We start from the raw sequence: 14,545 nt of genomic DNA on the forward strand, positions 1-14,545 counted from the left end.
AAATACAGCAAGGGTAGGAGAGGCTGGAGGCAAAGTGCAGAGGAAGACATCTTGTTGCCTTTAACGATTTCTAGCCACTTCTGCTTCTGTTTACAACATCCCCCAGCATCTCCAAACTAGAAATTATTTCTGACAACATACGTTAGAGACTAATAATAAGTCTCAACTGTATTTATGTTATTTATGGGGCTCTGGAAATAATATGTCATAAGACATGTGGAAGAAGTGATTGGAGAGAGAGAAATTTATTCAGAGCTTTGAACAAGCCCAGTGAATTCAACTGTTTAGAAAAGTTCAGAAACTGCTATTGAGAAAAATTATTAACACCATCAGTGTATGTTCATCCTCTACCAAAAAGCATAGAATCCTTGCAAACCTGTCTGGAGCGTTCGTGGCATAACACCTACAGCACACTGTGTCTAGCCCACTGAGCCTGTCATACAAGGTTCCTGCTTGCCTAAGTATTGGAGCATGATCACACAAACATGCTAAAGGAAATAATGTCATTATGTTGAAGAAAGCAACAGAAATCAAAGAAATCATGTTCTACAACCAATTGCTCACCTAGGTAGTTCCGCTGTTGTTACCATCACATCCAGCATCTTCTGGGTGGATTGTAAAAGCCAACAGAACAGAAGTCAGGAGACAAAGCAGAATGGTTAGGAGCCCAGCCACAGATGCCAAAAGTCCATCACCGGAAACAATCATGTAGCGCACAGCATGGAGCAGCCCTGATGGCGGCACTCTTAGAAAACATTTTGTTTTCTAATAAAGATCAGGTATTTTGAAACCTCATGCAGGGTTGCTCTTTTTTTTTTCTTTTGACCTTCTTCAGATGCAGTTCCAAAGAAAATGGTTTTTTAAATTATCCGAACTGTTTATATTTTTACAGTAAAGAAAATTACACCAGTTGACTCCCAAAGTAAATTTACTTTTATAAATCAGTTTGCGGATAATATGTAAAACACCGCGTTTACTTTGGCTGGCTGGAGTAGACAGGAAGGTGAGACTAGAATACACCCTTATTGATAGATACGGATCCCAAGTTGGGAAGGGAAAGAAGAATAACATTCTATTTTCTAAAGAAAAAAAAACCAACAGAGCAAATAAAATATTTTAAACTAAACAATGTGTTATTCTTTGGGGGGAATTGGGTGATTTCTGACCTACATTTATCTAAAAGCAGTGAAGTAGGTGCTGTTTGTTCTAGAACAGTCATACCAACACACCCTGACTAGACCATGCAGATACCGAGGCTCCTAGAGGGCCAGAGCACCTGCCTGTCACCACACAACAAGCATGGGCAGCGCTGCTTTTTCCATTTCCTTTATTTAAGGATGATGACAGAGATACAAGCATGCCAAGAAAACTGTGATTATACGTTAGGTAATTCTTTTACATGAAGGGAAAAAGGCCACTCCATTTCTTTACAAAACCAAGTTGAACCATGATTTTTAATACAGAAAGATGAAAGTTTGTACTCATATGGAGCATGGGTGCCACAATTACTCAACATATCTGATTTAGTCCTACACTAATACTCGCTAAATAAAACTGTTAACCACACAGGGAGACATTTGTACAAGTACCTTTAATTTCCTCTGAGAAGCATAAAGAAAATGAGAAAGAAGATGGTTAAACCGACAGAAAACACAATGGAAGTAGAAAGATCCAAACAAAACAACTGAAATAAAATCTACCTACCACATTCAACTGATTCCTCATCTTAGAAAAGTCAAAGGAGAGAAAACACATATATTTAAACACTTCAATATTAGACATTGGTACGATCTGTATGTTCAGAATATATGCATTTTAGTAAAGGCACCGAGTGGGCATAGAGCTTATAGTCAGCGACCAAATGAAAACCAAAATAACTAGAAAAAAACTGTCAACCTTTTTACTCAAAATAATACCTTGAATAAGGGAATTTCACTTATTTTAGTAGATTCATTGGTTTATATCCACCTGTTCAAATATGTTAAAAAAGCTTCATGAACAGTAAACAATCAAATAAAGAAAGGTCTTAGAAACAAGCATGTTTCCCCTGAACGTGTCTAAGTATTCTGTAATTTCAACAATATCCTGACAAGGCAATTATCACATATATTACTTCATGGAAGATATTTTATTATTATTTTTTATTATCTTGAGACATAACATTGTATAGCCCATGCTGGCCTGTACCGCACGCACGCTCACCCCTCCCTCCATTAACTCTTGCGCATCTTTACCCTGTCCTCCTCCACATCTCTTATATTCCCCTGCTCCTCCTAGTTCCTTAGCTTTTTGTTTCCCCTTAGCCTCCACCTGAGAAAATAATGCTGTATTTGTTTTTGTGACGTGGTTTTTCTCACTTAACATTATGGCATGCCATTTATCCATTTCCAGTAAATGACATTTTATTCTTCTTTATGACTTAGCAAAGGCCTTCAAGTATACACATTCCTCTCCCATTCATTTGTTGATGGGCACCCAGACAGAATCTGTAACGTGGCTATACCGCAAACAGTACCATAATGAACATGGGTACACAGTTATCTCTACAATAAGTGTTATTCTTCCAAAAATAATTTTTATTTGTTATTATTATTTGTGTGCACACCACAGCACACATGTGGAGGTCAGAGGACAACTTCATAGAGACCTCTTTTTCCACTTTTCTGTGGATTCTGGGGATTCTGAGGCTGTCAGCCACATATAGCAAGCCCCTTTTCTGAGTCATCTTGCTGGCATAGTCTTTCATCCTTTTAGATATCTGCCAAACAGATATTGGTTGCTGAATGATTTAGAAGTTTTATTTTTATTTTATTTTTGGAGTTGCAGTCTTGATATGTGACCCTGGAACTCACTAGGCAGAGCAAGATCTTGAACTTGCAAGAGCCCTGATATCATTGCCTCCCAAATTTTGGGACTACCGGTAGGTGCCACATGCCCAGGCTTGTCTTTAATTTTTTTGAAGAACCACAATGAAAAGTACATTTAAAAAGAATCCTGTATTCTTGGATTACTAACTAGATAGCAAGTTAAAAGGTTGACTAGAAGACTCTTCTCCAGTAAAGACAGGAAAAGGGACTGGCAAATCTCATCCTTCGTCAAGATGGAATATCTTTCCCAGTATGGCTTAATATAGAGTGAATATGGGTGATAAAAACCTCCCAAAGCCACGGGACAGCACCCGTAGGAAATGGTTCAAGGAAGGCGAAGGCCGCTGGGTCATCAGACTGTAACAGACTGTAACTCGACTGATCACTGATAGCAAATATGATAAGCAAAGATTATAATTCAGGCTCAAACTATGAGCTACACAAATTAGGATTTATGCATATTTCTCACTAGGTCTGATACAATAAATGCACTTGAAAAAACTGATCAGACAACAAAGAATAAACTGCATGATCAGAGTTAGCAACACCAGGCATTGAGGCGAGAGATCATGCAAGACGATGTGAGAATCACTGTATTATGTGACATTAAAACACCTTTGTCATCCAGCACTCAGTGGGCTGAGGTGGGAGGACTGCTGTGAGCTTCAGGCCAGCCTGGGTAACAAAGTGAGTGCCAGGCCAGGACTGGATACCAAGACCCTATTTCATCAAACAAACAAATATAACAACAACAACAAAATTCATCACTGTAAAAATCACAGGACCGTATTGTAAAGTAGATTGCTAAATTTTTGTATATGTCTTTTGATAGGAATAAAAAGATAAGTTGAACATTACTCCCTGGTTAAAGATTCAGTATCATGGTAATCAGATGATTAAGGTCGTGAGGTAAACAAAAACTTGAAATGCCAATAACCAACTCACAATTAACATTTTATATTACATATTGTGTGCTTATTTCATATTCCAATAAGAGGTCATAAATTTATATGCTGCATAAATTTAGAGAATTATTTCTCCACATAGTTATTGGGGAGGATGCTATGATTTTTTTGGGCATAGTAAAACTGGAAACACATCCAATAGCAAGTTGTGCTGATGGATTTCATGTGGAAAAAGTAAATGATTTGAAATGAAATGGTTTGAAAAATATGCAAAGTGTTGATCTCAGAAGAAAGCTGGGGTAAGCTATTTACCTTTCCAACAATCCCATGAGGACTACTAGGCCCATTATACAGATTGAAATACCCATGTAGTGAAATACAAAGGATGTGGACCCAGAAGCCTGGCCACACAGGTTTAAACCCCAAACCCCAAACTTTCACATCAGAACCAATTTGTGATTATTCAAGATGAGCTAGGAAACACCACCAGTGGAGGATTGGGGTCTCCCTGTTTCCTCCATGCCTCCTGTATATCGCTATCACCTCCAACATTTCTTCCTTTTGCCCTGTCCCAGTAGCTTCAACAACCACATGTGCTTCCCAGAAGGGCGTTGGAGGGTTAGCTCCTGCCCCCATATTATCAGGATTCTATGGCTTACTGGCTTCAAGCTCTGGCGGCTATAAAAACACAGAAGAATGGCCACCAAGGAGCCCAGAGACTGGACTGGGAAAGCTGGAGGGGGTGCCATGAGCTGTACACAGCAGAGCTGCAGTCCACTTCCTACCCAGTCAGCAAGGTGGCATCTGCTGTCCTAAATCCCCTTAGCCCTCTCATGAAGTGTGAATAATCCATGACCACAGATCAGCCCCCAACTCATGAGTAGACTCTTCCTTGCCGACATGCCACTGGGACTCCATTAAGAACCGCAAAAGACACCATGACTTGGAACCCTTCAAACTAGAATAATCTTCTCTGAGATTGTTTCAGAAGTAACACCATCAGCTATGAACAGAATTTAGTGAGGTGGCACTATGTGAACAATTGGTTATAAAATTGACAGTCCAGCTCACCAGCAGCCTTTCCCACAAAGCCCTGACCTGTGGGTTCTTCCCAAGAGTATCACTGAAGATTAGGGTGTTAGAGCTTAGGCTGTTCTAGCTAGGACCCAGGTTGCCAAAGGCCATACTGCCAAGCTATGGAGAAAGTGGAAGCTTTTTAAGGGGAACTAGAGGGAGGGCTTCTGAACCCCAGAAATGTGCCCATGAAGAGGACAGAAGAACCAATTTCCTCTTTAACACCCTAGCTACAACATAAATATCTTTGCTTCACATGCAACCCTTCGCCATGACTGCCTCTTGGCCGCAGGCCAAAAACAAGGAGTTCAAGTGATTATGGATTGGACCCTCTGAAACTGTGAGTCAAAAGAAATTTTTCACTTGATGAAGCTGATCATCCCAGGTATTTCATGTTTTGGAAAGCTAACAAAAAGAGAAGATATTCACAGGGTCTTTAATATTTTAAAGTACGCGCCTGTGTGTGGGTATGGCAATGCAGGTGTCTGAGGAAGTTAGAGGCATCAGATCTCCCTGGAGCTGAAAGTATAGGCAGTTGTGAGCTTCCTGACATAGGTGTGGAAATTGAACTTGTAGTCTATACAAGAGTCTACACGCTCAGCTGCTGACTATTCTCTCTAGCGTCTGACAGGAAACTATGTGTTTCTGTTCTGCTACCAACATTAAGCAAATGCTTGACAAAGTTTTAATATATACAAAAGTGTTTAACAGCATAAACATTCTGTTTCTAAATTGACATAACGTGTGAAAACACTACGTACACTGAAGATGGCATTAGGAAGGTATGTGCTCAATGAGAAATACTTCATTACATCAACATTCAGAACCTGAAATGTGACCTTAAATATTGGTGCCATGTACAGAAAATGGCATGGCTTTGCTTTTTAAAACTCTTTCACTGGACATTGGCTGTCAGTTAGTAAAGAGTAGGTCCTACCTGCTTTTGATGGATGCTCTTTGTCTGAATTTAAGTATTTACTTTTGTGTCTACAAGCCCCAAATCACAAATGCATAAAGTGAAATGGCTTGTGATTTTACGTTTTAAAATATCAAAAATTTTTGCAGATTTAGTTACATAATGCTAAAAATTCCACAGAGCTATTTTTAAAGTAAAGAATTTAAATTAGTATTATTCAGTTTTCTGTCTGAAAATATTGAGATATTATACTTTGGTAACTATAAAGGAAAATTAAGTACTAAGAATAAAAATCATACTTTGATATTCTGCTGTAAAATAATCTATGTGAAAAAGAGGTTTCCCTACCCATCCATTCTGAAGGCCATAAATACTTAATTTATAGATCATATTTGGATACAATTGTAAAGATTATTCTTAGATAACATGTCTGTATTTCAACAGAAAAGGAATAATATTTCAAATAAATAAATTTATCTCTTTCTTACAAGCTAATTGAGGTACTAGGATATAGCTCATGGTAGAACATTTGCTAGCACACACAAGGTCCTGGGCTCCATTCACAGAATAGAGTGTGTTCTGAGTAAATGGAGCAAATATGATATTCATATACATGCAAGTGAAGTACAAAATAAATTATGGCAACATAGGAATTACAAGCTGCCAACTCTTTACCATCAAGAACTCCCATGTGCTACTACTGGAGACTCTAACCCAGATCCAGGACCTGAGCAGCTGCTGCCTCTTTGATGAAATAACCCAACGGTGGTCATTATCAAAGAAGGCTATCAGACACTTACATATGTCCTCCTGTGTGTGTCACAGGTACAGAGCTACTCTGTGAAGACAGTGGGGAATATTTTCGGTTATAGTTTAGTTTTTTGTTGTATAAACAATTTTTTCAAAATAGGGGTGGGAGGCAAAGAGAGAAGAGGGGATGGGTCCCTGTAACGAGCTCCCAAGGTTTAAGAATACTTTCATTGTAAGAGTTCTTTCTGTCTTAGTTTTCAGGACTGTTGAAGAAGCAAACACTCTTGTTTGAGAAGCCTATTTTCTGGATACATATTGAGAATTCTTGGTTTAAGGAGAACTATGGATCCACTAAGGATGAATGCCACCCACACATGCTCCTGGAGTTTTGTACAAAAATGCTAGTTTCAAAGTCTGGAGAGCTCGTTAGTATCTTCTAGGTTTCATTTTCATTGAAGTCAAGAACAAAAACTCTAGTACAAAGACACACGAAAAGATAACATGACTAGAATTTGCCTGCTTTTGTGTTCTATGTTAATGTTAACCGAGTCACTATAGGGCTCTGGAATTATCTTCTATGAACTCTTTTTTTTCCCCAGTTGTATGAAACAGGAATAAAATAAGGAGTAAAACTACAGACATAAAGCATCACATTGTGATAAGAGGTAACTGAGTGATTTAATGTGTTTTAATACATGGTGAAATTTAGTACTCTAAGTCAGTGCATGCTGTACTTCCTGGGTCTGAAGTACACTTAAATTTTAGTTCAAAACATTTTAGGAACTGTGGATATAGCTCAGCCAGTAGAGTGTTCTATAACAAGCAAAACACCCTGAGTTCCAGTCTAGCACTTCAGAAACTATTTGTGTGGTACAGCACACCGTTAAACCCAGCACTCAGAAAGAAGATGCAGGAGGATCAGGAGGTCAAGGTTATTCCTGGGTGTACAGAGAGTTCAGAGCCAGCCTGGGCTATATAAGATCCTATTCTCAAAAACTTTGTTTCATTATTGTATTTTTTCATAAAATTACAAATCACTACTTTGAAGAATACTTTTTACAAAAGCTCTATTAGTGTGTATGTGTATGTACATATATATGTGGGTGTCCAAGGAGGACAGAGGTGCTACAGGAGGGGGCGACTGTGAGCTGTGTGGTGCAGGAGCTCAGACCTGTCCTCCTCAAGAGCAGCATGGGCTCAAGACTGCCGCCCCATCTCTCCAGCCCCATCAATTACTTTCTTTCAAGAACTGAACATCATTTCTACCAACTATTTTTCTTCCTAAAACTGTCTTGTAGCGTGGGAAAGGGTACGACAATGGGAGTTTCTCACTCTAAAACTCTGCTCAGCATTTGAGGTAGGCAGTACTCACAAAGGCTACACAGACAAAACAGAACGACACGTAAGTTAACGTGCTTTTTCTTGTCATTGAAAATATCCAGAGCTAACACAACCATTTCTGTAGACAATAGCCACAGAAATTTCAAACGGAACTTCAAACTCTGAGAATAAAAGATACAGGCTCTCTGAGCAATGCTGTTTTTAAATATGCTCGTGGTTTATTTGCATAATCTTGGACAGATTTACTTGAACAATAAAAAAGCAAATAACATCTCTTAGTGAATAAAAATCAAGGTATTAAAAAAGGAAAATACAGAAGCACGGGCCTTAATTTCAGCATCGTAAGTTGAGACAAAAAGCTCATGAGGTTGATGCTACACCGCAAGGTCTTGTCTCAAAAACCCAAGAACCAAGCATTCAAGAAAAAAGGTGGGAAGAGATAGAGGAGGAGAAGAAAGAGCAAGTAGGAAGGGCCAGAAAGCCCACTTCTGTCTCTCTCGTTTTGCAGTGCTGGGACAGGAAGCCCAGGCTGTGCTGAGTGGAATTCAAGAGATAAAACAAAATCAACCAACCAAACAAACAAATTAAGGTGATAATTTGATAAAGATACTTCTTGGAATAAATATGCAGCAGATCCAAATATTTAAATATTAACATGAAAATGAAATGATGCCAAACAATGGACAAAAGCCTCCACTCCAGTTCATGCTCACACCAACACTCTCCCTTCATAGCCACACACATTCACATTCACATGCATTTATACCAAGTTGAGAGAGCAATTAAGAAGAGACCCCTTCTTTATCATTCGTTAAAGAAACACAGCTCATTTTCAAAATAGAATAAAATTCCCAGTTAGTTCAAACGATATGTTTCCAAGTTCCCTCTAGTTAAAAGCTGAATACATTTTCAAATTTGAGTGTAGTCTCATTTCCCTCACTGTTTAGTGGCATATTTCATTTAACAAGCATTGACTATATTCCGACTATGCAAACTCCCATCCAATATCCAGGCTCAGTTCCTTGAAGCTAGAGAAGCTAACAAGGAAAAAGCTACCACACTTAGAAATAATGTATCATCAGCCTTAGACCTTCTGACTTTTCAGACCACCACATGCATTACAGCAAGAGTGTCTTCCTCCCACCCAGACACAGCAAAAGCAAACAAGCTTTTTATTCACTGGTGTATGTCTATACTGGCTTGCTGTGAGATTTACACTTAGCTGAAGCTTGGCTTTCTTACTACGTGATTCCTGAGCTGTATGTGTCTGCAAACTGAAGGAAATAACAGGAGATGTGAAAAATGCGACAAGACTAAAAACAGATGTTGGTATAAGATTTCAGGGTCATTTATTTGTTCATTTCACTGTTTAACATGCAATCTCTATTTTTTTAAAAGGGGAAGACAGTTTTTTGTTTCTCTTTCTGTCTTAAAATGCCCAGACACATGGAACATTTAGAGAGATGAAGTGTATAAGTTGGAGACCCGAGAGGGTATAAAATAAAGAAAAGGTAAAGGAAGGATAAACTGAAAAACAGAATGTCCCCAAGCCCTCTCTTTCAGTAATTCTGTAAGTCCTTACTCTCATTTTCCTTCCGTTTAATTTGTCAACTCTGTGCAGATGGAATCAAGTTCCCAGTTGTGACTTGTAGATAAGGAACTAAGAAGCATGGTTGTTCTTAGGCATGAAGGCTTTTATGCCCAGGAAAACTATAGTTTTATTTTGTTTGTCCTTCTTTTTTACTGAGAAATAAAATTTACCACAAACCTCCTGGCTTAGGGCAATACAAAACAAACAAATAAACAAAAACAGAGTTGTACGGTAGGCTTTATTGATTCAGTCCTTAAGAGTCGAAGTTACTGATGGCTGTCTCAGACATCACAATGAACAACCTACCATATTTTTTTTTTCTTGCAAAGATTCATATTACTGTCCCTACTATGTCTTTCTCTGTTGGGTTTCTGAGAAATGATGGCCCAAGAGCTCCTGCAGGCTAATATGATCCCCCTCCCAGAGCACCTCCCTGGAGTACCTGCTTTAACAGTCAGAAACCAACAGTAAGATCAGGTTTCCATGCATTCTTATTAACAAACTTACATGATTTCCTGTTGGAAAGTTTCAGAGGCTGGACTATTATTTCTGGTCTTCTCAGCGCCAGTCTCCTGGGGAAAGAAAAGGTCAATGGGCCTATCAACTTTCAGCACAGGTTCAAGGTTAACACAGCACCAAAATATAAAATTCACAAGGAAGCTCTTGAAGGAATACAAGGCAATCTGTTCAAATGAACTAAATCTGATACTTCTCAAATTTTAAAGTTACTCTCCTTTCCCGAAATGACTATGTGTTCTCCTTGCAGCCCACACTCAGACACTAAATGTGCTAGTGCTGCTTTTTCACAACCCAGGAGAACCTAGACTGTCATACTACTTTTGGCCATCAGTCATGAGTTAGACAAAACAGTGCTCCAAGTCCAAGCCCAAGGGAAAACAGATTCACAGGCAGGGTTTGAAGCTCATTTTATCATAACTGTGCTAGAGTGATATTCTGCAGGGAATGGAAAGTCATTTGAAGAAAGGTCACCACGCTGTGCCAGCAGCTCACCGTTCCTGGAAGTGCTTGGAGGGAATCAGGCCAGCTCTGGGGTTGGCATCGCCTTCATGCTTCGCCTGCCACCAAGTCACATCATCTTGGCTCAGAATCTGAAGAATGTCTCCCTTTTGGAAAGACAGCCCCGCCTCCTTACATGGGATCGCCTTGTCCTCCTTTGGATCATAGTCAAAAAGGGCTTTGATAAACAGCTGGAAGTGAGGAATACATGGGAGAGAAAAATGTGAAGCTGTCTGCATTCTTGCAACTTAGACATAAGAAATGGTTATTTTCAAAGTATATATGTATTAGTTGAAAAAAAAATATTAAGTTCCCCACTGCAAACAGTATTTTGAAGACTTACCTTGCCTTCCTTGGAAGCTGTCTCCTCTTTGGTGCTGGGTATTATCTTAAAAGTAATTGCTCCCTGGGACTGACTCTGGTATTGGGGATCAAAGAAAGGGCCATTAGAGAGCTGGAGGGAAATAAAACAGATAGGTAGAGAGCTAAACATGCCTAGGAATGTACAGCATTCTACTTAGACCAAACCAGAAGAGTACGTTTGTAGAAATTCCAGAAACACAAGAAAGCTCTAAAGTATGCCAGGTCATTTAAAGACCATTTTTGCACTTTTCAATCCTGTGCACTTAAGGTAGCAATACATCAACTGCCATTCATGTTAAGTTCCATCCAAACAGAAACACACAAAATGATGAACAAGGCTAGAAATGAGCACAAGGGTCAATGCCTACAGCGGTTCACACAAAGACAAACTCCCAGCATCTAAGTGTTGGTAACCATATTTGGTGAAATAAAAAGCTGATACCAGATGCTGTTGTTTCTGTAGTTATTAATATAGGATTCATTTGGCAGCAATATGCATCAGAAAAAGAAACCAAGCACAGTCAGGTCAGTTTTATTCTGGTAGTGGGATAAACATCATGAACAACAAGTCCACTGAAAGACTTAAAGTCAGTTTTGAGTGCCTACTCACACTACCTACAGATACTTGCTGATTGTCTCAGAGGAGGGCAGACCTCCTTGTTAATGGATTTTCTGATGGCAACTGTGTGGAGGTATGCAAGGAGCTTCTATTGCTGTAGGTGTGCATGTTCATGTATCCAGGGGCAGTCTCCTACCCTGACACCTGAACGGAAGACTTAACAATTCCCATTCCTAAAACAATTTCACTCAAGTTTTAGCACTAATGGGGGTGGGCAGAGGCAAAAGCCTCATGAACAGCAGTGTAGACGCCATCTGTTCACACTGGCCTGAAATCCTGCATACATTGTAACCTTATCTCAGTTCGTTACTGCTTCCTCCATTCATGTGAATGAAAATCTTGACACTGCATGTACAAAGGTGTTTCTAAGTGTGCGCAGCACTTCGAATCTGGAGGGCCGAATCCAAATCAGACTAAGAAGCCTAAAGCAGTGATTCGATTTTCACTAAGATTTACAATGAATTGACAGCTTACCAAAATCTGTATTATTTCCTCAGGCCTCTTGTCTTCTACTGGGATCCCATTCACTTCCCTCAGCTCGTCACCCACGTGAATAAGACCTGACAAATACAAAACCTGGTAAATCAACAGTGTCACAAAATGACACCGTGATGTTACTTAAAGTAACTTAAATATAAGAAAAGAAACTGTCTTTCACAGCTCATATGCTTTGATTATGCTGTTCTGTGATGATGAGTATAGTAAATCAAATAACAGTATTTTCGTTTCTATCTAAAAATGCCCATTATTGATACCCTAGAAAATAATCATTTTTATTATTTACTACTTTTATTTAGTGTGAGTGTGTACATGCCATGTATTTCATGTGTGCAAGTCTGTGTAAAGGCCTGTGGTCAAATCTGGCATCATTCCTCACAAGCATGAACTACCTGTCATTGAGAATGGGTCTCCTACTGGTGTGGAGTACACCAAGATCTGGTCACACATTGGCCTGTGGACTCCACCTTCCCAGAACTGTGACAATGGGCACATACATACTGTCCTTATTCAATGAGTAAAGAGGTTGGTTCTCACCACTTCTATCTGCAGCTCCTCCCCGCATGATCCGGGCCACGATGATTGCCCCCGTCTGTTCATCTTTCTTAATGGTTGCACCCTTTCAAGGCAAAAAAGGTGGGAGAGGGAAAAAAAGCATTTGTAGGCAGATTTTCAAGCTGTGTTGTAAGGTAGAGTTGTGAAATAACTTTCATCTGGAAAACCCAGAAACTATCACAACGAGAAAGGAACAAAGTGGGAGGAACAGACATGGCAACTGTCCTCAGAGGTCCCTTTTAACATACCAATACCCAGGCTACACAGCACCTGGTGTTTCAGTACAGTTTAAAGATTGGTGAAATCTTGTATCTTCCAATTCATGCAAAACAATTTTTTTCTTTAAACTATCTACTTTGTATTGCTTTACTTTTGGAATGCTTTCTCATTTCATTTTATCCATATAATATCCTATGATGGGGTCTGGAGAGATGGTTCAGTGGTTAAAAGCTTGAGCTACTATTCCAGAGGACCCAGGCTCAATTCCCAGCACCTACATGGCAGTTTACAGCCAGCAATACCTCCAGTCCCAGGGGAATCAATGTGAGTGCAGATGTGGTGCACATATATACATACATACGTACAAACATACATACATACACAGAGACATAAACACATACACACAGACATACATACAAACATACATACATACACACAGAGACATATACACATACACACAAACATACATACATACAAACATACATACATACACACAGAGACATAAACACATACACACATACATACATACAAACATACATACATACAAACATACATACAAACACACAGAGACATAAACACATACACACAGACATACATACACATACATACATGCAAACATACATACATACACACAGAGACATAAACACATACACACAGACATACATACACATACATATATATGTACACTACACACACACAGAGAGGCAAAATATCCGTTGGGATTACTTAGGATGTTTTTCTGCCTGAGATCCATAGCAACATCATGGAAAGTCGACCCTTGGTTGCAAATGGGGCAATACTCCCCCAGGCTCAGGTCCTTTGATATGGTCCAACATCACAGGAATTCCAGTGCCAAAACAAACAGTTCTATGTGTATTGTGAAATGTTAGGTGTCAGGTTAATTTCTCTGCATAATTTTAAAATAAATCAATTTTCAAGAACAGCCTAAAGCAATGTTTTTCAACTGCATCATTTAATTTCCAACCAGCCATACCTGGCTACATGCTAAATTTCCTCTTACAAATTTAGTAGGTTATATTTTCAAGGCTATAGTTAGGATGCTATTATTTTACTTGGAGTTTTGCTAGTTGTTCTAAGCCATATTCTCTGGATGTAAATGCCCAGTTTGTTTTAAGATGTTGGGACTCAGAAGCAGCATAGCTCAAAGACAAGTTTGAGTGCTGGACACCCATCCCATTCAGCTCCCCCCTGACATCTCCTCACCAGGGGTTCTCTGTTCTTGACCAGGCGGATTATTTTCACAGAGTCTTCTTCATCATCGATATCATCAGGCATAGGAGGCAATACAGGATCATAACTCTTTTGAGCCACAGTATCATGTACTGACAGCAAAGCCTGTAAAACCAACAGTTCATAAAGAGCTCATCAGAGACAAAATCCTAAATTCACTGAAGTACGTAATAAAGCCAAATGTTGTGGGATAAACCTTTTGTACACTGTGAAGATGTGTCTTTGCCATGGCGAAGTCTGTCTGATCAGTTTAATAAAGAGCTGAATGGCCAATAGCTAAGCAGAACAGGATAGGCTAGATTTCTGAGAGAAAAGAGGAACTCAGGGTTAAAATCTAGGTACGTAGGAGGAGCCAGTGAGACATGGAGCAGTCAGATGTACAGAACAGAGGAGAGGTGAAAAGCCATGTGGAAAAATGTAGATTAATATAAACTGGCAGATAGAAATAGGTAGAATGTAGATTAATAGAAACTCCCATAAAATGACATAGAGACCTTTTATTAATTATGAAAGCTTGGCCTTAGCTTGGGTTATTCCCGACTACCTGTTTCTACTCATCGCCATTCTGTGACGTGACTT

General features: G+C 39.3%; 1 protein-coding gene across 1 annotated transcript in view; it reads right to left on the reverse strand.

Annotated features, from left to right (window-relative positions):
• The window catches only part of Mpp7 (membrane palmitoylated protein 7), a 232,795-nt gene that overhangs the window by 47,904 nt on the left and 170,346 nt on the right, over positions 1–14,545 (reverse strand). Inside the window, exons 6-11 of the mRNA XM_041641578.1 lie at positions 13,940–14,071; positions 12,479–12,560; positions 11,918–12,003; positions 10,805–10,879; positions 10,456–10,652; positions 9,952–10,016 (exon numbers count right to left, since the gene is read on the reverse strand). Of these exons, the coding sequence (XP_041497512.1) occupies positions 9,952–10,016; positions 10,456–10,652; positions 10,805–10,879; positions 11,918–12,003; positions 12,479–12,560; positions 13,940–14,071 (637 nt within the window). The remainder of the gene's footprint in view (positions 1–9,951; positions 10,017–10,455; positions 10,653–10,804; positions 10,880–11,917; positions 12,004–12,478; positions 12,561–13,939; positions 14,072–14,545) is intronic.

This window comes from Microtus oregoni, unplaced genomic scaffold, assembly GCF_018167655.1.
Source record: "Microtus oregoni isolate MIOR12 unplaced genomic scaffold, Mior012 000070F_ref0000104, whole genome shotgun sequence".
In the NCBI taxonomy this organism is placed as follows: Eukaryota; Metazoa; Chordata; class Mammalia; order Rodentia; family Cricetidae; genus Microtus; species Microtus oregoni.